Source organism: Periophthalmus magnuspinnatus, chromosome 14 (assembly GCF_009829125.3).
Source record: "Periophthalmus magnuspinnatus isolate fPerMag1 chromosome 14, fPerMag1.2.pri, whole genome shotgun sequence".
Classification (NCBI taxonomy): Eukaryota; Metazoa; Chordata; class Actinopteri; order Gobiiformes; family Gobiidae; genus Periophthalmus; species Periophthalmus magnuspinnatus.
Window position 1 is genome coordinate 7,438,048 of NC_047139.1, and position 26,223 is coordinate 7,464,270.

Here is a 26,223-nt window from a genome sequence, read left to right on the forward strand (position 1 = left end):
CCTGAACACAAACAATAATAAAGACTGATGTCTCAGGCCTGTGCAGACAAACTAAAACGAGAGATGGAGCTCTATGGTAACCCTCCGCAGTTTCCTGATGAAGATGAAGAGGAGAAAGAGAAGCCAAAGACCAATGATGAAATTGTTATCAAAGACAAAGCAAAAGGAAAAAAGGTTTTTAAAAAGATAGAACCGCATTAATTAATTTCTTATGATCAGTTATATTTACATTTTACTTTGTATCACTTTTTAGAGTAAAGCTGCAGCCAAAACAGGTACTGCCACATACCAGTGGGATATCATGAGATCTTTGGGCTTAAATGATCAGGAAATTGCCAAGTTTGCCAACGCTGACCACTGGCTGGAGTACTTCCCTCCTCTGGCTGTCACAGATCTTAAAAGCATGGGAGTCAAGGTAAATGTGTATCATAATTATATTGTTGCTTTCTCACTGAAAATGGTTTCCACTTCCAGACTTTAGTCCAAGTGATTTCAAAGTCTAAGCTTACAAATAAAAACAGCTTAAAAATACAATTCCTGCTCATATCTAGCAAATGGAATGTTAATAAAATCTCATTTATGATGTGAAAGTAAATATTTAGGTCCTGTACAAGGTATCTATCACTTGTCAAGCCTCTGTCTAGTGTCTGTGCATTTTAGGCATTCAGCCCACATTTTCATGCTAAATTGGTGCCAAATGTCACGCTGTTCCTCACAGGTCGACTGGAGGCGTTCATTCATCACCACCGATGTCAACCCTTTCTATGACTCCTTTGTCCGATGGCAGTTTGTTACACTAAAGGAGAGGAAAAAGATTAAGTTTGGGAAAAGGTGAGATAGTTCCGGAGGATATTCAGATATTTTTGTTATAACTAGAATAGGTTTTCATTTTTACGTGTGATTCTGTGAATAAACAATGTTAATTTCTCTTGTAGGTATACAATCTATTCCCCCAAGGATGGGCAGCCATGTATGGACCATGACAGGCAAACCGGAGAGGTATGTTCTTTTGAAATGTTTATGAAAAGACAACATTTCATATGCCTGTATTGTGTTTGTAAATAGGGAGTTGGGCCTCAGGAGTACACCCTTATTAAAATGAAGATTGTTGAGCCATACACTGCAAAATTCAAGTCAAAAGTCTTTTATAGCAGGTACAAAACATTGATGTAAATATAAATGTCTTCATATTGTCAAGTGAGCTAAAATTATGTTTGTCTTATAGTGGCATGAAGGGCAAAAACATCTTCTTGGTGGCGGCCACTCTGAGACCGGAGACTATGTTTGGTCAGACAAACTGCTGGGTGAGGCCGGATATGAAGTATGTGGCTTTTGAGACGGTGAGCGGAGACGTATTTATCTGCACACGGAGGTCTGCGCGAAACATGTCCTTCCAGGGCTTTACCAAGGAGAACGGAGTGGTGCCCGTCGTCATGGAGATCCTCGGACAGGTGCTTATAGAGCCATAATTACCTTAGTTTGTTTGTGATTTGTAAAACTCATCCTGTGTTAGATTTTGTTATACAGATGACATTTTATGTATCCCATGATGAGGCTGCAATAGGGCAACAGTCACAGCAGTGTATTTTTTTTTTTTTAAGAGGCAAAAATGACAAAAATGCATGAATTTACCAAACAAAAATGAGAAGAAACATCATCGATCATCCTTTAACAGTAATACAAAACCATGGCCAAACTATAGTTATATTTTATTACTTATTATATCTTTTCTTCCAGTTGTATGACACATTTAGCGTTGCTCTAGTATATGACCGGCTTTACGAACAAAAATTGAATGTTAAAAGTCAATCTGACATTAAACAGTAATCGATTAACATTTGGGTTACTTTTTTGGACTGAAGATATATTTTTTTACATTTTAGTTTACAATTATCGAGTAACCAGATGATCTTTACATATGTACCTGAAGTGTGTAATGCTCATTCATCTGTTTGTTGTCAGGATATATTGGGATGTGCCTTGAGTGCCCCTCTGACGTCCTATAAATAATCTATGCACTGCCTATGCTCACCATCAAAGAGGACAAAGGTATCTTGATAAATAAATGCATAATGTATTCCCGCATATCTTATTAATCAATGTCACTTTCTAAATAGGCACCGGTGTCGTAACTAGCGTCCCTTCTGATGCTCCTGACGATATTGCTGCTCTCAGAGATATCAAGAAAAAAGAGGTACAAGTTTTTGAAATGCTAGGAGTATTTGGTCTTTATTGAGCTATGTTTAACTATAAGTGCATATCCTATTGCTGTCTGAAGGCTCTAAGAGAGAAGTATGGCATTGAGGACAAGATGGTATTGCCTTTCGAGCCGGTACGTAGATTTATTTTTATCCTCTATCTTGTTCTGACTCCTGACATTTTAACTGTATGAAAGGACATTTCTTTAGGTTCCTATCATTGAAATACCTGGTTATGGAAACTTGTCAGCTCCTCTGGTCTGTGATGAACTCAAGATTCAAAGCCAGAATGACAAAGAGAAACTGGCTGAAGCTAAAGAAAAGGTCTACCTGAAAGGATTTTATGAAGGGGTGAGATGATTTATGGTAATACTTTATACTTTCTCTAACGTTAAAGGTGTACTATGTGGATTTTCTGGTTTGGTGGCCATCATCTTCTGTTCTCTGGAGAGCTTATTCTTTTGTCTGACATGTCTGTGTAATCCCTCAGTCGTCCAGGTCTGATCCACAGTAAAAGCCAAAAGTAAAATCTGTCAACTGGACAAAACATTAGGAGTGAAGACGTTTCGCTGCCGGCCAGACCTGAAGAAGAGGCTTGGATGAACAGCAAAACGTCTTTGTCCAGTTGACAGATTTTACTTTTGGCTTTTACTGTGGATCAGACCTGGACGACTGAGGGATTACACAGACATGTCAGACAAAAGAATAAGCTCTCCAGAGAACAGAAGATGATGGCCACCAAACCAGAAAATCCACATAGTACACCTTTAAAGTTAGAGAAAGTGTAAAGTATTACCATAAATCATCTCACCCCTTCATAAAATCCTTTCAGGTAGACCTTTTCTTTAGCTTCAGCCAGTTTCTCTTTGTCATTCTGGCTTTGAATCTTGAGTTCATCACAGACCAGAGGAGCTGACAAGTTTCCATAACCAGGTATTTCAATGATAGGAACCTAAAGAAATGTCCTTTCATACAGTTAAAATGTCAGGAGTCAGAACAAGATAGAGGATAAAAATAAATCTACGTACCGGCTCGAAAGGCAATACCATCTTGTCCTCAATGCCATACTTCTCTCTTAGAGCCTTCAGACAGCAATAGGATATGCACTTATAGTTAAACATAGCTCAATAAAGACCAAATACTCCTAGCATTTCAAAAAACTTGTACCTCTTTTTTCTTGATATCTCTGAGAGCAGCAATATCGTCAGGAGCATCAGAAGGGACGCTAGTTACGACACCGGTGCCTATTTAGAAAGTGACATTGATTAATAAGATATGCGGGAATACATTATGCATTTATTTATCAAGATACCTTTGTCCTCTTTGATGGTGAGCATAGGCAGTGCATAGATTATTTTATAGGACGTCAGAGGGGCACTCAAGGCACATCCCAATATATCCTGACAACAAACAGATGAATGAGCATTACACACTTCAGGTACATATGTAAAGATCATCTGGTTACTCGATAATTGTAAACTAAAATGTAAAAAAATATATCTTCAGTAACCCAAATGTTAATCGATTACTGTTTAATGTCAGATTTACTTTTATCATTCACATTTTTGTTCGTAAAGCCGGTCATATACTAGAGCAATGCTAAATGTGTCATACAACTGGAAGAAAAGATATAATAAGTAATAAAATATCACTATAGTTTGGCCATGGTTTTGTATTACTGTTAAAGGATGATCGATGATGTTTCTTCTCATTTTTGTTTGGTAAATTCATGCATTTTTGTCATTTTTGCCACTTAAAAAAAAATAAAAAATACACTGCTGTGACTGTTGCCCTATTGCAGCCTCATCATGGGATACATAAAATGTCATCTTATATAACAAAATCTAACACAGGATGAGTTTTACAAATCATAAACAAACTAAGGTAATTATGTCTCTATACGCACCTGTCCGAGGATCTCCATGACGACGGGCACCACTCCGTTCTCCTTGGTAAAGCCCTGGAAGGACATGTTTCGCGCAGACCTCCGTGTGCAGATAAATACGTCTCCGCTCACCGTCTCAAAAGCCACATACTTCATATCCGGCCTCACCCAGCAGTTTGTCTGACCAAACATAGTCTCCGGTCTCAGAGTGGCCGCCACCAAGAAGATGTTTTTGCCCTTCATGCCACTATAAGACAAACATAATTTTAGCTCGCTTGACAATATGAAGACATTTATATTTACATCAATGTTTTGTACCTGCTATAAAAGACTTTTGACTTGAATTTTGCAGTGTATGGCTCAACAATCTTCATTTTAATAAGGGTGTACTCCTGAGGCCCAACTCCCTATTTACAAACACAATATAGGCATATGAAATGTTTTCTTTTCATAAACATTTCAAAAGAACATACCTCTCCGGTTTGCCTGTCATGGTCCATACATGGCTGTCCATCCTTGGGGGAATAGATTGTATACCTACAAGAGAAATGAACATTGTTTATTCACAGAATCACACGTAAAAATGAAAACCTATTCTAGTTATAACAAAAATATCTGAATATCCTCCGGAACTATCTCACCTTTTCCCAAACTTAATCTTTTTCCTCTCCTTCAGTGTAACAAACTGCCATCGGACAAAGGAGTCATAGAAAGGGTTGACATCGGTGGTGATGAATGAACGCCTCCAGTCGACCTGTGAGGAACGGCGTGACATTTGGCAGCAATTTAGCATGAAAATGTGGGCTGAATGCCTAAAATGCACAGACACTAGACAGAGGCTTGACAAGTGATAGATACCTTGTACAGGACCTAAATATTTACTTTCACATCATAAATGAGATTTTATTAACATTCCACTTGCTAGATATGAGCAGGAATTGTATTTTTAAGCAGTTTTTATTTGTAAGCTTAGACTTTGAAATCACTTGGACTAAAGTCTGGAAGTGGAAACCATTTTCAGTGAGAAAGCAACAATATAATTATGATACACATTTACCTTGACTCCCATGCTTTTAAGATCTGTGACAGCCAGAGGAGGGAAGTACTCCAGCCAGTGGTCAGCGTTGGCAAACTTGGCAATTTCCTGATCATTTAAGCCCAAAGATCTCATGATATCCCACTGGTATGTGGCAGTACCTGTTTTGGCTGCAGCTTTACTCTAAAAAGTGATACAAAGTAAAATGTAAATATAACTGATCATAGGAAAGTTAATGCGGTTCTATCTTTTTAAAAACCTTTTTTCCTTTTGCTTTGTCTTTGATAACAATTTCATCATTGGTCTTTGGCTTCTCCTTCTCCTCTTCATCTTCATCAGGAAACTGCGGAGGGTTACCATAGAGCTCCATCTCTCGTTTTAGTTTGTCTGCACAGGCCTGAGACATCAGTCTTTATTATTGTTTGTGTTCAGGTTCAATGTGAGTCTAAATATAGCTCTGAGTATGAACTAAAGGAATGTACTATTGATTGTAATACACAATAGATGGATCAACAAAAAGAAGTAATAGAGTTGCAACGCTCCACTTACTTTGATGGGCATTCCTGTGCAGTGCAGTCCAAAGGGGAAAAGGCTGTTCTTGCCCTTCAGCATCTGATATCCCACAGCAAACTGCAAAAAAAATACTATAAATATATGAAAGTTCCCGCACCTGTTGAGATTTCCTTGTTTATTTACCTCGCATTTTGACAAGCTGAATGTGTGACCAAGATGCAGCCGGCCATTCATGTAAGGGTAAGGGAAGGTAACAAAGTACTTGTTTTTGCTGCAAAAAAAAACAAACAAAAAAAACACAAGATGCATGTTCACTGTAAGTATCTATGTATGTATCTATGTTCTTATTGAATAGAGTGAAATGCATTTGAATGCAAAGTGTCAAAATCTAACTTACTTTGTACTTGCTCCAATTGTAGTGGGGGCATCATGTTCAAACACTTTCTCCCTTTCCCACTTCTCCTGGATTTCAAGCTCTATCTTTCTCAAAAAGTCCAACTTTGCTGTCCCCTTCCTTTCCTAAACAGCGTGAGGAAGAGGATAAACTTTTGATTCTATTGTATATTATGTATGTGAAGTAAACAGGTAGCTAATATGAGATATCAGTCAAAGGTAAATGATCCATTCCTGTCATAGTTTGCTTCAGTGTTAGAGCTGTTAGGGACTGGCAGCTAGCATGATTAGCTTAGCAGTAAGTTATGATTGCAAAACAAACCGCTGTTTTTACGCATCTGTGAGATAAAATAAACTATAAGATGGTGACAATGAAAAATGAACATACCGCCATTTTGACCTCAGATGTTGAATATTTGGCGAGTTAATGTCAGTATGAGACAGGAGCAGATGTCCCAGGGAAACCCACGCCGCCGGTGCTCGGCTGATGACATCCACGTTCAGAAACTCGCAATGGCGTCTGGGAAATGAAGTCTTCACATACAATTATTTATTTGAGAAGAATAAAAATGAGCAATTGATTTAGTTAATTGTATTACATATATTTATCGTCTATATATTATATTTATGATAACAATAATTTTATCAGGAGCACATTTTGTTTCTATTTCACTCCGTGTATTCTTTACGACAGGTCTTGTGCGTTGCCATGCCGTAAAACGCTTTGCACGAGCTGCCAGTCAAGACAGCATAAGGCCTTTAAGCTTATAAATTCGTTGACGATGAAAGCTGGGTTATTCACGCGCACTTTCATTTTAACGTTATAGATCGTGTTTTAGTCTTTCTCACGATGATCATAGAGAATGTGGACGCATTGAAGACGTGGCTTGCGAAACTCCTGGAGCCCATGTAAGTGTTGGAGTGAGATGACATTTAGCATGGATGCTACGTAGCTGCGCTAGCTCGCTGTGCATCAATGAGTTTGCTAGAAAATGATGGAAATTTCTGTTCGTGTTAGCCAGTCCCCGTGGTCGCCTGCACAGTTCAGTACATAAAAGTATGCACAAATATTGTTGAGAATTATGAAGCTTTGGCCTGTTTGTTTAAGGTTCTAGGAGCTATTTTAGAGTCCATATAAACGCAGTTTGCCCGAAATAATGTAACTTTATACAGCTCTGGAGCTACCAACTATTTGAGATGCAGCAGATGCTTTTATCTGCTGTCCTGCTCTGGCAGCATGCTGTTTATCCCCTTAAAGCTCTGTGCACTTGTTGTTAATGTTACTTTTGTATTTGACACTTGGTTGCTATGCCGACAAGTTGATGTAAAGATTCTGTTCTTTACTGTTTGTTTTGGGGACTGGCTCTAGTGAGTTGAGACGGCTTTTGTTTTGTGTTGGCGTGGATTGCAGCCTGCAATAGCCCTTGAGTTCAGAAAATAAACAGCCAGATGATATTCGGCGTGTTTCCTTAAACCAGAACACTACAGTATGACCACATGGTGGGTATGGAAATGAAAGCACATTTGTCCCATTCTCGATACGCTCCTAGATGCATGCTCTGGTGATCACGCACGACTCCTAGTTTATTAAGGTTACATAATACGATTATGTGTACTAGTGTCCAGTGCAGCCACACAAGAGCTGACCATCCTCATTCAAGTTCAAAACAAACTATGCACATGTACGCATGAAATAATAATTTATTTAAAATGGTATTTTCAGTTGAAATGGTTCCTAAACATTCAGAAACTTCTAATAATAAGTGCCGCTGAGCAACTGTAGTGCAGCACCCACCACCTAGTGACCCATTTCTGATCAAAAGCCAGGGTTCTGATTACAATTTCATAGCTGGAGTATTACTATAATCCTACATAAAGCAAAGTGATTTATGTTTGATGATTTCAGATGTGATGCTGACCCTGCAGCTCTGGCCAACTATGTGGTGGCTCTTGTAAAGAAAGACAAACCAGAGAAGGAGCTCAAAGCCCTTTGTGCTGATCAGCTTGAAGTCTTCCTGCAAAAAGGTCTGACTTTTTTTTTGAAAACCTTTCCTTTAGTGAATCAAAAAGCTGTACCCAAGTCAACAAACTCATTATGCTCTTTTTTTTCTCACTACAGAAACTGTGGGATTTGTTGAAAAACTGTTTGAATGCTTGACAACAAAAAACTACCTAGGAAATCCTCCTCCAAAGGAAACCCCTAAAGAAGATGTGAAGCAACCTGCAGCTAAAATGGAGTCTGTGGAGGTAAAGAACATATTTTGCAATGTAATGAGTAATTTAGAGATGGCATTTGTTCAAGGTATATTTATTTTTGTTTTATTTCCCTCAAGCCTGAAATATCCGAGGAGGAGAGAGAAAACAGACGCCGGAGGAGTCCTCTGAGGAGCCGCTCTGACTTTAATGAATCCAGGTACTGCCCTCCTCTGGGATCCTCCTCATCTATAGTTTTAGTATAGTTAGTAAAAGAAAAATTTGAGTCTGTCAGTTGACAAATTTGAATTTTTCTTTTACTATGGATCATACCTGGACGATTTAGGGATTGCACAGACATCTTTATTATAGTTCTGTTTTATTAAAATACAAACTACTGGTTTGAGCTGGTAGTGAAAATTGGGCCTTGTCAAGATTTCTCTCAACTTACTTTCAGCAAGATTTTTGTCATACTTTTGATTATGGGATGTGAAGCTGTAGAGCTTGTTCTTGTATTATCGTAAACCAGTGAATTTCCTCTTAAGAAGGACTGTTTAAAGATCACCATAGTCTCAGCAGAGTGGGAAAAACTGTAACTGGATATTAGATTTACTAAACTCCTTTGAATAACTAGGAGGGTAGAGGAGAGAAGACGAGATGACCGCAAACGCCGTGATTTTGATCGCCACGGGAAAAGTGGCAACGACTCCCACCGAGAGCGGGAGAGACATGAGCGGCGCCGCGGCAGCCCTCGGGGGCGGAGCTACAGCCGGAGCCGCAGTCGGAGCAGGAGCGGCAGCAGAGGGAAGAGCCGAGACCGGGAGCACCGCGGAGGCAGAGGTGAGAGAGACACACACAAACACCAGGAAGTGTAGCACCTTCTGTCAGTGTCGCAGGTGTCAGGGAAAGACCGGAGCGACTGACTTAGTGGTTACAGTGCATTAGTAATATCAGCAATCAGTGTTTTGTACAAATGAGGAACTATGCCTTTCATTCGCAAACATCATTGGACGTTTAACAGCTGGCCTTGGAACTCCTGTTACAGACAAAGTGAGAGGGACGTTAATGGTAAGCCCGAGGACATGGTGCATAATTTAGTGATTTGTGCTGGTTGTATATGAGCTGCATTTAGATTTGATGCTGCTTTTTAGTGATTTCATTTCAGGTTTTCAGGATAATATGATGACTAATTCAATATCCATGTGTTTTGTTTGCACACTTTAGTAAGGACTGCACAATAACACAACATGCATAATAAACTCTTCATCTCATATTTGCAGTTCAATGACTCAAACTGCAAATTACCATCCACGCAAAACTGCTATGTTCAGCCTCACATAATTGAAAAATTGTTTGTCTCTCAAAATTTTAAAAGGTGCAATTTGAAATGTATCACAGATTTAAACAGGTGATATAAACCCTAGTAACTTTGTATATTTCTGTTCTGGGAATTAAATGACTTGTGAAAATGATGGAAGGAATTAGATTGTGTGGCTTTATTTTTTTGCAAATTTGAGTTTCCTCAGACTTGTATTCATTTTTTGCTACTTAGATTTTAAGCCCAAGTTTGACGTGGAGAGGAAGGACTCAGAAAACTTCACCACAGCCTCATCAGGGACGCCTTCGCAGCAGCACCCATCGCCTTTGCTGCCCACCCCGACACTCCCATACTCCACATCGAGCGGGGTGTCGGGGCCTCCGGGTGTTCCTGTGGTCACACCCGCTCACCTGCCTGACAGCACCACAGACAGCTGGTCCACTTTCTACAGCAATCAGAGGCTGGACCCTGGCAAACAATTTGGCAACAAGACCGCCCCACTCAAACAGCGCTGCAGAGACTATGATGGTAAATATTTGAAGTTTCACTGGGTTATCTCAGCCATCAGTTGGAATCACAAGCCTCTTTTTGTTCAGTTTCTTATAACTACTTGTTTTGTTTACTACACAATATGTTCCTGTTGGTTGTGGAACCAATTCATGCATGGTTAATAATAACTGAACAGTGGGTGAAGATGGTGGGTAGGTAAAAACAGAAATTCTGAGCACCCAAACCTCAATGCAGGATAACTCAATTAAACATATAACTTTGAGTAAGCTAATGAGAGAACACATAACAAGCTTGTGAAAGTCCATTTTACATTTTTATTTTACATGATATGTCCCTTTTAGGTATTTCATGCGAAGACATAATTTTTATACCAACTCGGGTATGGTAAATGATTAAAATTTGATATAACATTTTCAACACATTTCAACGCATATTTTTTTACATTTTACATAATGATTAGAATGACCAAAGCATAACACATACATGAGTACAAGCTTCTATATGCTTCACTTTTTACTGAGCCACACAGGAACATATTTTCGAGCAGAGATGCACCTGTAGCTGCAGTACAATGATGTTTTTATGTAAATGCTCTCTACACCAGACGATATAGTTACTCAGGAGAGCCGCCAACTGCTTTGTCTAATCCCATCACTAATGACCACTGTTTAGCACAACACCTCTGCTCCACTGTGCACTAGTCCTCTGAGGGAGGGCTAAACCTACCCTCCATCCCATAAGAAAACATAAGCACTATAATAGTAAGCACCGTTGTCGTTAATGAGACTGTAGGGTGCAAGAGATGCGTGTCAATAAATGCGAATTTCGTAGGATAAACTGACCATGGATGAGTCAAACATAAAATCTCCATAGGGTTGGTAAATGTTCTTGGACCTGACAAGTATGCAGACATTTGATCTTTCCTTGTGCACATAAATGTACATTCAGCTTTATAAATTAAGAAAATTGGCTGAAATCTTCCCAAGGACACCTGACGTATTGTAATTTTTCAAAAGAATTTTTTTAGACCTTGTATGCACACATCAATGTAAATGTAAAACGTGTTGCAACATACAATTAGCTTGTTTTCTTTTGCAAATCATACATTTAACTTCAGCCACAATGATAAAAAGTGGCTGGATTTTTTTAAACTCAACTTCGCTCAAGGTTTTGTGGATCTGAACAAGGTCGTCATCATTCACTTTGTTGCTTCATATTGTCAATTAGATTATTGGATACATCATTGTCATCAATCAACATTTGGGTAGATTAGCATTGGCCCTAAAATTAACAAGGGAATACACACCAAGGTTGTCAAAAGTATCAATCAGCCAATAATAATTGGTAGTAAAATTGGTATTGAAACTAGATACTTATTTGAGCAAATGTTGATACTGAAAAAGTGACATTCTCAGGAAAGGCTCATTTCTGTACTGAGTCGCTTGAGCCGTATCAGTATAAGACGACATAGATCGTATATGCACATGGACCTACCTGGACAACTGAGGGATTACACATATAAGGCAATGTGGTAATTAAGTATTACAATTTATTGTAGAAAATTATATTCTGTTGTCTAAAATAAAGAGTGTTTTAATCATCATCATCATCATCATGGTACTAGAATCGGTATCGAGTATCTAAGCTATTCTTTAGTATCAAAATCAAGTTTGATCTTGAATTTTAAGATCATGACAAAAGTAATGCACACACAGCACCTCTGTTACTAATAAGTGAAAGCAGCGAAATGTAAAATTCAAAAATATGTCCCTGTCTTTCAGAAAAGGGCTTCTGTGTCCGTGGCGACTTGTGCCTGTTCGATCATGGCAACGACCCCCTGGTGGTGGACGATGTGAACCTGCCCAACATGCTGCCGTTCCCCCCTGCGCCTGTACTGCCCCCGCCCCCCGGGATCCCTCTACCTCCCATGACAGAGCCTCCACCTCCTCTACGGATCAATCCCATGCCCCCGTACGGCCAGCCACCACCTCCAGGAGTCTTCCCAGGTAAGTACCAAACAGATGAGTTTGATTTCAGGGCTGCATGTTGTGAGAAAAATCCATATTTCCTTATGATGTTTAGATTGTGGTATTTTACTATATTGGTTATTTTTTTATTAAATTAATACCAAAATGACTACTTGTCAAACTAGTCAAGGCTAGAGTAGGACTAAACTGAGAAAATCATAACTAAAACTGTATATTACTTCAGCTATTACTATTGCTATAGCTGTACTTTCTTGTACATTGTGCCGCCCCATTTGGTTGCAATGCTCTAATAATTCATGTCATTTGTATTTTGTATCTAATTCCTCCATTTTAACATGGACCGCAGATGTAAATGAGCTTTGTAGCCATAATATGACATGTTTAAATTTGTTTCAATATACAAGTTCAGTGTTTTCCCTTTGAATTAATGGTATTTATAAAGGTAAAAATGTTAATTATAGAGGATTTTCCCATTCATAGGGACTAAACACAGCCACAATGAGCTCTCAAACACGGAGCTTAAAGTTCCACCTCCTAAATAGACTTTCTTGAGCTTTTAAAAGGACAATGAATCTAAAATATGTGAAATTCTGCTTTTGATTCAGCCTTGCATGGTTAGAAATCTTAAAGTGCTCCTGCTTTGAATTTATAAATGTGAAATGTGTCAAGATCTCAAAAAGTCATTAAGCATAATCTATGAACTTTTAACCTGAAGCATGTTTTGCCATTGCTTGTCCCACTTTGCACATTGGGCTGATTAGCTGTTGTGACTTGATGAAGTGTTTTGCTGCTGACCCTGAGACATTAGCCTGGGCTTGTGTCTCCCTCAGGACCCCCACTGATAGTCACCAGTGGGATTGACACGCCTAACCACCAATCGGCTCTCACTTCCTCTCCTCCCATTGGACCGCCTGGCGTTGGCCTGCCACCTCCTACTCTTCCTCCTCCTCCCTCGTCCTCCTCCGTTTCTCTGCATCCTCAGTTTGTCCAGTCTGAATGTAAGCACCTGTTCAGATTGAGACCAGGTTCTGTTTTTCCTGTCAATTAGTTTTACATCTACTCAAGCCTCATTCTTATTTTCTTTTTTTTCATTTTTCTATGAAAGTTTGTGTGCAAAATAAATCAGAAAAGTTAGATAAATGTTCCTGTTTTGTTGTATTAGTTTCTTTTTTTTTTTTGTGATTTCATGTATGTGTAGTAACTGCTGTTGGCCACAAGATGACACTGTTAATCAATTTCAGGAATGAAATGTTCTCCCGCTCTCATTTTTTTTGCAATGTGCCATTTAAAGTGCAGTATTTCCTGTTTTTTGGTGGGATAGTATCAGTGGTAAATATTTATCTTAGTTTTACACCAGTCAAGTAGCAGTTTGTGGGGAAAAAGGTGAAGTACAGAAATGCAGGAAGCAGGTATTTCATTTTAGAAGAAAAAAACAGTTAACACGCTAGGAAGGCATTTTTTCTGGCGGTTTAAATATTTATTCAAAGTCTAATCATAACTATTGTGTGATTTAGACCTTCAGACCCTTGTTAACACTTTGTTTGGTAGATAAAAGTTACCATTTCCAACCAGGAAATAAAGTAAAATTTCATCAAAACTCAAAAAAAGAGAAATTTTGCAAGATTTTTTAGTATATTATAGTAAACTGTTTGCATATGACAGGTTTGACTATGCATTTCACGACACATAGTACTTTAATTTAGGGCCTGATGTTTTAGTGTAGTGATTTTAGTTTTATTTTCTGTTGTATTGATCTGCTTTTCTTGTGTCTGTGTGTTTAGATACCTATGACGCAGAGGGCTATAATCCTGAGGCTCCGGGCATGACTGGAGCAGGTCGCAGTGCCCAGTTTCGTCACTTCATTCCTCGGGTTCAGACGCAGCGCCCAAACCTCATCGGGCTCACGTCCAATGAGGGCCAAGGCAACAGAGGTACCTCACAACTACCTGGTGTCTAAAAAGATGTCCGAAAATAATGCGTTGTGTAAGACATGTGTTGTTTTTGTAATGTTAATAGCTGCCAACATAGTGATCCAGACAGAACCCTCTACTGGCAGCAGCACATCTGCATCAAACCGCTTCAGCTCAGAGCAAGAAATCAGGAAGAGGAGCCTCGAGACTGGTCCAACTGACGGTCCGCAGGCCAAGAAACCCTGGATGGACAAGTAAGGCCAATACATCCATTTTAAACTTGTAAAGAAATGCAATGGACCGCCCTTTTGTGAAATAACAAATGATCAGAACGTTCCAACTAACCGTCTCAGAACTACCCAGAAAGTAGGTGTAGGCTGTAGTTTTGGGAGGACAGAATATTGTCTTGACCATTTCCAATTTTGTGCCAAAGTACATAATTTCCACGATGTTGAAATCTGATCAAACAGTTGCTCCTCTAGCACCTGCTCCACTTCCCCTCAGAGCTTGAAGGGGCCTTGTTTCAGTACAAGGTGACTCATAGGGCAGAGGCTTGTCTTTTGTCTGGGACACGAGTGCAACCGTATGCTATTAAGTTGCAACAGCTTTACTGTAGCTGTGTTTCTGATATTAAATGACATAGCTGGAGTGAGTCTTAAAATTCACCAGTATGGATCTCATTTCTAGTTAGGAATGAAACATTTCTGATTGTTGTGAAAATGTTTTCAACAGGTCTGAAAGAGATTTAGTTGAGGATGCATAAATGTCAAAAGTACTGCAGAAATAGCATTTAAAGTTTCTACCCTTGTTTAGAAGATCACACGGTTTATTTTGCTTTGTTTTGGTGGAATGTAGTAGATGATATTTTGCCAATGTATAATCGGTAAATGCTTCATTTTATGTTTTAGGCCTGGCTTCAACAACCAACACAAAGGCCCCTTTCCAAAGAGGATCCATTACGTCAACACAAAACTGGAGGTGCGCAAGATCCCACGAGAGCTCAACAACATCACCAAACTCAATGAGCACTTCAGCAAGTTTGGCACCATCGTCAACATCCAGGTACAGACTTTTGGTTTCACTATCCGCGAAAGGGGAAAGGGGGATGAAACGGTGGTGAAAGTACTGTCTTACTGTGTCCAAAATTATAGTGATTTATGTGCACTATGATCGGACCAAACCAATCTAAATCTATGGGCTAAGATGAGACTAAATTAGGTCAAAGGGGTGTTTAAATCAAGTAGGTAGTTCTGGCATATTTGGCTACATGTGGCCTAATGCTGACTACAGCTTGAGGCAAAAAGGAACTAAATGAAAAAACTGCCTAAACCAGAGAACTTAAGACTAAACGCCAGTATAAAACTTAAATACGGGACTTGAATTGCTAAAAGTACCATCAGAAATGGCATTAAGAAATTGAGCTTTAAGACACGTACCACAGCTGCAGAATTACTCTCATTTTTCTGATTCTTTGGTGAAGGTGGTGTTTGGCGGTGACCCAGAGGCGGCACTGATCCAGTACACAAAGAATGAAGAGGCGAGACGGGCCATCTCCAGCACCGAAGCCGTCCTGAACAATCGCTTTATCAGAGTATACTGGCACCGAGAGCCCGGGGCCAACCACACAGGGGCCCCAGGGCAAGAGCAGGGCACGGGGCCCCAAACTGTGCCACCGCAAACCAACCACGGACCCCAGCACCCTACTGTGCATAAGGTACTACAGGATTCACGTTAAAGACAGTCAGGGACTGCGATTCATGCATGAGTTCTTGAGCTGCCTACTGCTCATTACAGAACTATACTTAATTTTTAGTAGTAGCCATTTTTTTTCTCTTTTTAAAGCTACACTGTGTAACATTTCTGGTGAGGGATCCACTACTTGCTTGTCTCCATGGAGATAGATAAGTTTATTGCCTTAGTGTGGAACATTCTGGGCAAAGCTATAAAATCTCCTTGGAGAAAAGGAGATGGCGGGCTTACCCCAGAACAGTTGCACGATTTGATTCATCACGATTCACCACGATACATAAAATAAAAAAAACAAATTCATGTTATTTCAATTTTAGTGAAAAAAGTAACCATGATTTTTTTTTTCCCCCCACCATATTGATCAATCTCGATTTTCAATTTGATTTTTTTTCTGTGTTATTGAAAACAGCCAGGTGGACTTCAGGCACAAAGTGCAGGGTGTTAGGACCGATAAGTCTGGAGAAATCCACATTTAAGATTAATATATTGTACAAACCCACACTGTAAAAGTGTGCACATTATCAGCAGAAACACGCACGTGTCTGCTACCACCATCAGTAGAAATGTATGTGATGTGCACACACTAAATTAGGGCTTAAGTTTTAGTCATAAGTGGTGAAAAAATAACCGACTTTGTTTAACTTGGAGTATAATGATATGAAGCACAAGAGAAAAAAGAGCATAAAAAGTTGAGGTGCTGGATCAGAGGGAAGAGGCACCGCACACCTGAGAGAAACTCACCTATTCTAATAGTTATTTCTTTGGCGTGATTACTTGATGACAACAGCGTTGTTGGCAAAAGGTAATCATCAAGCAAAACGAAGTGACATTTTTGATGGCACTGCCCAATGTTTAAGAAAAATAAATGAATAAAAATAATTCCAAAATACAAGTGGACAAGTACAGGGGAGAAGACACACAAAGTATACAATTTTTATATAGCTTTTGTTCTTTTGTTGTATAAAACTTATGTTCTCCAACAAGTATTGAAGTTTGACACATATGCTGAGTTTGACATTTGACTAGAGCGAGCTCGCTGGTGATTAATGCAAATATAACCATGAACTGAACCATGAGCTGTATTTGCTTAACTTCACAGCAACATTTCAATCTCGTATAGTTTATAAGCACACAAGCATCTTTTCTAAAAAATGTCTTTTCTACATCTAAATTGTTGATTCTTTTGTTTGTTTTTTGTTGTTGCTGCTTTGTCTACAGGGAATAAAGCAGCACAATGCAGCTGCCTACGTTTTGAACAAGACGGTGCATAAGCCTCGCCCTCAGACCACAGCCGGGACGTCCGGCGTGAGCCCAGCGGACAGCTCCAATGTAGAGGCGGCCCCTGTACGGTTACACCTGACCATCATCTGCATCTATACTATACACATTTTATACACTGGAAAGGTTAAGCAGTAGTTATCAACATCTAGATATAGTTCCTATTTAAGAGAGAGTTTAATGTTGCAGGATACACATAAAAAGGTGCATTAATCTGTAAGTGAGGCAACTTGAGAAAATCTTGTTTCAAATATATTTAAACAGTGTCATCAGGGTAACATTTTATAAATATCTTGAGCCTTTTACGATCTAATTATTAATCTATTCAAAAATAATCAAGCAATTAGACAAATACTTGTTAATAGCAGCTCTAGATTTATGTTTGAAAAAATCTTTTGAAAATGCTAGAGTTTTACCAGAGAATAGTCAGAAGTGACAACTTAAATCCTGTAACTGCCACTTTGTGTGAAGGGAAATGATAAATAGCTACAGGAAAAAAAAAAAACATATGAGGTAGACTGCAACAATTTCTGTTTTGTGTTGTTTTTATTTTTTAAGACAGTTGTGAGAGTTCCCCCAAATATTAAAACATCATATACATCCAAGTTAAAATTGGTGCATAGATATATTTTACTTATTCTCTCCAGCGCTGTTCATAACATTGTGGATTGGCTCGTACTTCAGACACACTGACTTTCTATGCATTTGTTTTTACTGCTGTGCGTTGTACTCATCTGTCTCTAATTTATAGGTGGCATCTGCCCTAACAAACTCTCAGAAAATGCCCTTCACCCCAACCTCCCTGAAGTCCTCCTCCAAGAGTCTGGGGAAAACGGCCAAAGTACTGATTGCACAAGAAGCTCTCAAGCAGAAGCAGGCAAGAACTTTTTAAGCTGACGTTGTAACTTTTTAAAATGTCCAAAATCATTATTATTTATTATCCCTTTTGCTCTCTTTTAGGAGGCATTAAAACTTCAACAGGACATGAGAAAGAAGAAGCAGGAGATGTTGCAGACACAAATTGAGTGCCAAAAAGTGAGTAATTTCCAGAAATGAATGTTAAATTTTGTAAATATTTTGCACTACATCTTTTTTACGTAATGCGGTGTCCATTCAGGCCTTAATAAACCGTCTGGAGAAAAACAGAGGGATGAAGCCAGAAGAAAGGGCAAACATCATGAAGACACTGAAGGAGCTGACTGATAAAATCTCACAGCTGCAGAATGACCTGAACCCTGTCGCTCAGGTCACCAGTGCCAAAGCCAACAACAACCAGCCTAAGAATAAGAGCGACGTAAGTTTAAATGTTAAATGATGTTTTAATAGCATTGCCCACTAGTCAATATCTAGTCAATTTTTGCCGATTTTAATGCAAACGAGTTAAATTTGCAGATTTTTTGTCAAAACCACCTTAATCCGAGCACGTGCTGCCCTCAGTGGCCTCTGCTATTTCAGGTAGTTGGCTGTAATCAGGGCAGTCTTTCGTTATGTCACCAAGTGTTTCTGATTACAGACACCTGGCTCCAGGAGTGGAGTTTGAAGTGTCAATACCTCTTAGAACCAATCACACTGTTCTTATACTCCCAGACTCTGCCCCTTCTTCCCCTAATTCTCTCCTTTAGTCCTTTAGTCCTCCAGGTACTGCCCAGTGTAGCAGCTCTATTTGAAATGTGGTTATGGGCGGAGTGTAGGTTTTTAGTCCCATTTTACCCTTCGAGGAGAAACAGTTAAAAATGAATGTTGTCACAAATCTAATGGTTCAAACTTATTTTGAGATTCAAAAACAGGCTTGATTTTGGTCATTGCTGCCATGTGGTCTTGTAGCAGTTCTGTTATAAGACCTCCCAAAACTATTCAGAAATACTCCAATTTTGTTCTGAAATGGTTTTGTTTCTGTTTTGTTACTTCTTCACATGAGTATGTACTTGTATTGATTAGTATTTTTTTGACACATTGCATCTTTGACAACCCTAATAGATATATGTAACATGTAAAAGTTATCAAAAGTCTGATACTAATAGATACTAAAACTAATAATGAAGCTAGATACTCATGTAAGCAAGTATCTGTACTGAAAAAAACTGTTTCAACTTGAGTTTTATCGGAACTAGTGTAAGACCACATGGTATAATAAACTAATACCATTATTTTGTGTTGAAAATTACAGCTTTTAAAATGATCATTTAGGTATTGAGTATCTGTTCATTAGTATTGAAATTGAGCTTCAAATTTTAGTTCTGTGACAATACTAACATATATTTTCTTAGACATTTTTAGTCATACTTTTACACGCTCGTTTAGTTTGCTTATGACTGTAATGACAGTCTCATGACAATGCTACTCTCAGGTCTTGCATTTTATCAGATCAAATTATACAAAATGATTTAAATCAGCGTTTCTGTTATGACTGAGTCTTTGCTGCTGAGTGAAATGTGCTGTACATTTGTCTGTGATTGTGAATGTGCCTAGGCCCAGAAAGAGCTGCTGGACGCTGAGCTCGACTTTCACAAGAAGATGAACTCTGGAGAGGACACCACCGACCTCAAGAGGAAACTGGGGCAGCTACAAGTGGAGGTGCCTCACGCTCACACATGCGCACGCACGCACACGCACACACACAAGACTAAACACACACACACAAGACTAAACACACACACACAAGACTAAACACACACACACAAGACTAAACACACACACACAAGACTAAACACACACACACAAGACTAAACACACACACACAAGACTAAACACACACACACAAGACTAAACACACACACACACAAGACTAAACACACACACACACACGACTAAACACACACACAAGACTAAACACACAAAGACCAGGAGCAGCCGTTTGACAACCTGTCGCTACAGTTTATCTATTACACAAGTTTTTATTGCTAAAAAAAATATCATTCTTACTGTGAGTGGGGACTCCTCTCAGCAGCCTTTCCAACTTAATGGCTTTATTTTCTTGTCTCCACGGGGATAAGTTTAACGCCAAACTGTGGAACATTCTAGAGAAAACAATAGTGCACTGTTAAAGCACACAATGTAGAGATAGAGTAATATATTTTGTAAAATCTATGCTAAATGCTTGAAAGTTTTCAGACCCAGAAGAGACTGGACTAATTAATCATCTGTTGCTATTTTACCATGTTCATTGATGTCAACAATGAAACACTGTACAGGTCATCATTAGGGTCATCATTAGGGTCATCATTAGGGTCATCATTAGGGTCATCATTAGGGTCATCATTGGTGTCAAAGACCAGTCTGATCCCCGGCTTTGCCAGTAACACCCCTCCTATCCCGACATGTTCTTTCTCTCCTCCCCCTGGGTCTTAAATTAGTGCGGTATTAAAAATGCATGTGGTCCCTGTCGTCCCAGGCCAACCCTCCTTCTGCACATTAAACTTCAGCCACTTAAGAAAGCCCAGAGGAGCAGGCAACCAGTCTAAATCAGACACAGCCTCTCACTGATGAGGCCTGTCTCATTAAAGTTTGAGCTGTTAGTTCTGGTTCAAACTGTAGAGGGACAATTAGAGAGTGAAAGAGGGGCGAGGCGAGAGAAAAAGTTAAAGAGCAGGAAGGAAAGTAATCATGATAAAAACAAGATTTTACACCATTTGGTGCATTGCAATGATTTGATCATTAAAAAAGACGGATTGTATCACTCAAATGTTGAACATAATATTGTGACGAGAGGAGGGTTCTGTTCAACAGAAAACCTTTTTCAAGCTCAGTGACACAATTCATCATTATCATTGAAAGGTCTTTTTATTACTTATTCATGATGGGACGTACGATGGGCTCACTGTGGGAGGGATTAGCCCACCAAGTATTTTAATGTGCTGAATGCAAATGAGTAGACGGGACAAGGTGTGTTTTCTGTGTGTTTACATTTAGTTTTGCTTCTGTAAATGTTAGCTCAGCAGAGCATAATCCTTCTTTGTTCAAAGTTCCAAAAAGTCGTGCTATAATGTCAGTGCAAAATCTACATGCATTTCATTGTATATGTTCAAAGACAAAATGTGAAAGGGAACAATTAATGCATTAAAGTCTATACAAAAAATCTCATCCCACACCTATAATTAAGTCGACCCTTTCTGTTTTTGTAACCCAAGTGTTTTGTCTCCTAGGCGACGCGGTTAGGCCTGATCCGCTCTCCTTCAGGCCGGGGTCGGGGCAGAGGAAAGATGGCGGCAGATCACGGAGCAGGACATGTGGGGCGGGGCAGAGGACGCAGTCGGGACGGGCCGGGCAGAGGGGGCACAATCAACCGAATGGTGGTTGACCACAGGCCCAGAGCTCTGGCCATCCTGGGGGTCACACAGGAGGAGAAGGAGGAGCTCATGCCACACTTTGTGGTAAGATGAACATACAAAAGAGTTGAAGGACGTTTGACGAATGTGGAGTTTATATTTAGACAGTGGAGTGTGTGTCTCGTCTTCAGGCCCACTTTTATTCTTCTCTATTATTCTATTATTGTGTATAGCCTGTAGTAAAACAAAGGCTGTTATATGTAACTGATGCATCATTGTTTTTCATAGAAATTTGGAGAGATTGAGGATCTGCGTGACCACGATGCTAACAGTGTTGTAATGACGTTCAAAACAAGAAGTGAAGCTGAAAATGTAAGTTACAAAACCTGCCTTTCACCTGTAAGAAAACATCATATTGTGAGTTTCCCAAGTCAAGTTTTTCACTTTCTCATTTGAACTTGCAGGCTGCCAACCAGGGAGCAAAGTTCAAAGGTCGTGTGCTTCAGATTTCCTGGTACAAGCCCAAGACGCCCTCCGTCACAACTGAACCTGAGGAGGAAGACGCCAAAGAAGAGGACAGCTCGGTATGGAAAAACACATTTTCTAAAGCTCAAATTTTATCTGGTGGTGTGATTATGATCAACAAGCCACTATCAGTGATGGGTTTTCTTGACGTTCAAAAAAGACAAATTCGTTCTAATCTGATGACTGTTTTTTCTTCAAACAGAAGGAGAGCGGCTCGTTTTTGGCGGAGGAGGAGGAAGAGGAGGAGGATGATGATGAAGATGACGAGTACGAGAGCAGATCCTGGAGGCGATAGTAAAACCCCGCTCCACAGAAAACTGACCTTGTTTTGTTTCCAGTATTTTGAAGCAAAATTATTTTAAGTCTTTAGGTAACATCAAAAGACACTGAGGGCTGAATTATTGCCCTCGATATTAACACAAATCTGATTAAGATATCTCACTTTTGCTGAGAGTAGAACATGTCAAAGTTGTCCTCATAGATATAGTACAAATCTATGTACGTTTCAGTGTGCTTACCAGACGATTCGTATCAGTAATGCACAACATTTGTGTCTACTGTGAATAGGTATTTTTATACATATTCTGTATTTAAATGCCATTTTTGAAGACTTTTTGTCCCGAGTTTTAGGGACACGCCCATTCCATCACAAATTCTAGTAAGAAGTAAGATTTTTATTTTTCCACAAGTGCACTGTGCAGTACCTGAAGGAGCTTTCACACAGTAGTTACAATATGATTCTAAAACAATACTCATACATTTCTACAGCCCACTACTGTGCTTGCTGTTTTTGCTAGCACAAATTGCATGCTCATTTCCAATATATTGAACACAGTTCCATGAACCAGCGCAGGTACAGAAGGATCCCAGTGCAATAGACTACACTGACGTTTACAAGTTCTCCATCTCCACAGGTTTAATACGGTTTTATAGGAAGCCTTCCCCCATTCATGAGCGTCTTTGTGCACTACAGTACTGAGGTAAAAGGGATTTCATTGGCTGAATTATTTGTTCAGTACACAAAAGAGCAAAATGTTTCAAGACTTTATTCGCAGAGAACATATCTTCCACTTTACTACACTTCTCTATAGAAATGATTCGACATAACCTTGTGCTTTGATCACCACTGATCAGTCACGTCATGTTGATTTAAAATCAGCTCAGTCTCCATTGTGTACTGAATATTCTGTAATATGTTTTCTTCACATTTAGAAAAGAACTACTGACAAACCTCACTTTCCACAGTAGTCTAGTGCATAAAGCTGCTCAGATCACTGTTTCTTTAGTATCTTATTTTCTTAACTCATACAAAAGGCCTGTTAGGACAGGGTCATCTCATGTGATCTAAAGACAGGGGTTTGAATGTAAACTGAGTCGTTGATTTTAATATATATAATTTTGCCTTACAATCAGCAAACGGCTGAATTTTTACAAGAGTTAACATTTACTTTTGTATATTTTGTAAATGAGAGTAATTACTGTTGTATCTTTTTGTTTTTAATATGTCAGGTAGAAATGCAAAGCAAGAGTGTCTCTGCTTATTTAAATGGAGTGCCCTTTTTCCCCCCACAAATTCACAATTTAAGTTGCACAATATTCATCTGTGGCAAATGGAAAACATAGGAAGTTGACTCACTACAGGTGCATATGAATAAATCAAAATATTGTGGAAAAGTGCAAAATAAAAAATATTGCATGCTTGCATAGTCATGGCACGATATAAACAATTTCTGTCCTATTTATTTAGTTTTTTTCATATGTGTAAGATCATGGCCGTACATGCCGTATGTTGATGGATTGAAAACAAAAATCAGAAATTCTGCTTTCTATAATTTTTTACGGCAAGATTAATTTTATTTATTTACACAAAGAGCGATTCATAGATTACCTGGGCAGTGGGGTAAAGAGAGAACCTGCTAAAAAACCTCCTGCTCCACTATAAAACGCAAACTTTCCCACAATATTCTGATTAGTTTTGCGTCTGTAAGGCTTCGCACGCACACTGGCTTCTCTATACTGTAAACCGTAAGTGTCCCTGGGATAGGAACAGTACAACCTAGAATTTTGTCTCCTTTTCATTGCATTTTTGCTTTATATTTCCAAAACCCAGGCGAGACTATCTACTTATCTCATTGTTGACTGAAAATCTGCATAGCATCTCTTAACGTTTTGATTTTGTGATTGATTTAATGATTTCACAAGCAGATTTTAGGTAAAACCGTTAAACTGACAGGGCTCTTGCTTGTGAAGATACAGAGGTCTTTGATTCACTTTTTGTATAACTCCTGTATGCTACTGCTATCACAATAGTGTAAAAATGTGTAATATGTTTATTGGACAATAGTTTTTTGGATATGTTACTGTTTATATTCGCAGGATGTGGATGTATTTTCTTCATGTATTTTGTTTGTAAAAAATGATTTCTAATTTACTAGCATGTTTGCTTTGGGCAATAAAGAGGGAGGAATGGGATGCTTGAAACACACGAAAGAAAAAAAAAAGAAAATTCAAAAGATTTAAACGTTTTGGATTGGATCAAGAAAAGAAAGATTGAGAGAAAAAATGAAATATTGGGAAAGTTTAAAAAATGAAAGTGGAAAAAAAATGCAAGCCAAAGCATTCCTGATAATATTACTCTTAACTCTGTGTGGTGTCATTTATTTTCTGAATGGTTTGTCATGTCCCGTTAATATCACCAATATGTTGAGTCAAAGTGTCAATAACAACAGAAAAAAGTTACATGGTGCATCTTTAAAATAGTACAGTTTCTTACAGTATTGTTTTGAGGAGTAAGATGTGTTTAATAATGACATGTCTGATTTGAATTTAAGCTTAACGGAGGCAGGAACAACTTTAAATAATGCACACTCACTGGTTTTGTAGAATATATGAAAAAAAAAAACATCTGAAGAAAAGGTGCAAGAAACGGAAATGTTTAAATATTTTTTGGTCAATTAGGCCCAATCCAATTCTCTTTTGTGTCTCTTCAAAATGAGGGCTAAAGGGAAGGGCTGATACACAGAGCTAATGGGACAAGCCCACGTTTTGTCTCCTATTTTTCTATTTATAACAGACCAGAGCTTGTGCTTTTATTCATTTATGAACACAGTATGTCTAATTAATTAAGCTTTTATGATCACTGTTGTAATTATAGAGCCTAATATTATAGGCTACTTAGGCTGTATTATATTATATAGGCCTATATATTATAGGGACTAAATATTGTCTTCATAATAATTTTGCCTATTTGTTATAATAATAATAATATAATAGCCTCTTCCCTAAAGCGAGACGCAGGCTGTCCCCCTCACACCTGCTCCCCTCGCTCTTTACCCGCTCTTTTTACGCTTTCTGCACCTCAACAACGGGGTCCCGCTCAGTTGTCTTCCTCACACCGGGGCCCTGTCCCTCACACTGGGGCTCTCTTCTCTCTCTCTCTCTTCTCTCTCTCTCACAGTGCCCCCACAGGTCGGAGAGGCAGCCCCTGGGCCGTGGAGCTTTGACCTCCGAGAATCGGTTCACTTATCGTGACAACAGTGATATTAAATGTAACATCTGGACAAGAGACAATGTCAAATTTATAACTTCTGCTTTTACAGAGTGCAACGTGAACAGAAACAGTGTACAGCCCTTCACCACCTAACCCCTCTCACCTCTCACTGCTAAAGAGGACTGGGACAGGACTGGGACAGGACTGGGACAGGACTGGGACAGGACTGGGACAGGGCCTTAGAGTCACAGTGGGAAAAGTAAACACAGATTTACCCAAGAAGAGTAAAAATAAAACAAAAACTCAAATAGGAGTTAATGTAACAATTTCTTACACTAATGACGTCTGCAGGTCAGTACTTTGGAGCACTGTTAAAGGTGCATTATGAAAGTTTTTTGGTGTAGTTTATGCCACTTGTCTGTCTCTACAGTACTGTGATGTAATTTCTTTTCCTGGAATGTGCTATTTAACAAATCTATGGAGATACATGGAACTTACAGGTCACGTCTATGGAGAGGTGGCCCCGCTCAGGCTAAAATGAAAGTATTTTGGATCAATAAAAAACACGTTATATTGAATAGATGCAGGATGATCGCTTACCCTGTGCTACCAAGAGTAAATCTCCCATTTATTATTCGCACAGACTTCCTGAAAAATAAAGAAAGAAAGGAATAAATATATGAATAAAAAAATAAATAAATACATGAATAAAAAAACATTAATAAATACATAAATAAAAAAGGGACAAAAAACTTGCTTAGGTGTTTTGAATTGTATTATATTTGTATTTTTTTATTATTATTATTATTTTTTAATCTTGTGCTTTAAACGTGCTTATTGATGTTATGGATATTAATTACCACATACCTATTTTCCCTCCGTAACTCAATATTTACTTAATCAACTCTATGGGAGAAAAGTGATGACAAATTTACTGTCAAAACCACAGTGGACTTTGAAGTGAAGGGAACT

The 26,223-nt window shown here is 38.8% G+C and overlaps 3 protein-coding genes across 3 annotated transcripts in view; 2 read left to right on the plus strand and 1 right to left on the minus strand.

The window, feature by feature from the left end:
- Positions 1–2,020, plus strand: part of LOC117381115 (leucine--tRNA ligase, cytoplasmic) — a 118,104-nt gene extending 116,084 nt beyond the window's left edge. The window contains exons 2-4 of the mRNA XM_055226968.1: positions 1,070–1,154; positions 1,226–1,451; positions 1,963–2,020. Of these exons, the coding sequence (XP_055082943.1) occupies positions 1,099–1,154; positions 1,226–1,451; positions 1,963–2,010 (330 nt within the window). The 5' untranslated portion in view covers positions 1,070–1,098 and the 3' untranslated portion in view covers positions 2,011–2,020. The remainder of the gene's footprint in view (positions 1–1,069; positions 1,155–1,225; positions 1,452–1,962) is intronic.
- lars1b (leucyl-tRNA synthetase 1b) overlaps positions 1–6,530 on the minus strand; it is a 36,139-nt gene extending 29,609 nt beyond the window's left edge. Inside the window, exons 1-14 of the mRNA XM_033977986.2 lie at positions 6,414–6,530; positions 6,030–6,151; positions 5,816–5,903; positions 5,669–5,749; positions 5,379–5,516; positions 5,141–5,302; positions 4,725–4,837; positions 4,557–4,620; positions 4,402–4,490; positions 4,105–4,330; positions 3,511–3,598; positions 3,366–3,442; positions 3,227–3,280; positions 3,010–3,150 (exon numbers count right to left, since the gene is read on the minus strand). Of these exons, the coding sequence (XP_033833877.1) occupies positions 3,010–3,150; positions 3,227–3,280; positions 3,366–3,442; positions 3,511–3,598; positions 4,105–4,330; positions 4,402–4,490; positions 4,557–4,620; positions 4,725–4,837; positions 5,141–5,302; positions 5,379–5,516; positions 5,669–5,749; positions 5,816–5,903; positions 6,030–6,151; positions 6,414–6,419 (1,449 nt within the window). The 5' untranslated portion in view covers positions 6,420–6,530. The remainder of the gene's footprint in view (positions 1–3,009; positions 3,151–3,226; positions 3,281–3,365; positions 3,443–3,510; positions 3,599–4,104; positions 4,331–4,401; positions 4,491–4,556; positions 4,621–4,724; positions 4,838–5,140; positions 5,303–5,378; positions 5,517–5,668; positions 5,750–5,815; positions 5,904–6,029; positions 6,152–6,413) is intronic.
- Positions 6,531–6,736: 206 nt separating this feature from the next.
- Positions 6,737–24,267, plus strand: rbm27 (RNA binding motif protein 27). The gene is made up of 21 exons (XM_033978307.2): positions 6,737–6,934; positions 7,932–8,050; positions 8,145–8,272; positions 8,359–8,438; positions 8,853–9,058; positions 9,771–10,064; positions 11,828–12,052; positions 12,865–13,032; positions 13,816–13,965; positions 14,051–14,198; positions 14,853–15,006; positions 15,425–15,658; positions 16,912–17,037; positions 17,723–17,848; positions 17,932–18,006; positions 18,089–18,265; positions 19,441–19,545; positions 21,114–21,341; positions 21,525–21,608; positions 21,701–21,820; positions 21,964–24,267. Exons 1-21 carry the CDS (start codon positions 6,876–6,878, stop codon positions 22,054–22,056), a joined length of 3,099 nt encoding a protein of 1,032 aa, XP_033834198.1. The 5' UTR covers positions 6,737–6,875; the 3' UTR covers positions 22,057–24,267.
- Positions 24,268–26,223: the final 1,956 nt, after the last annotated feature.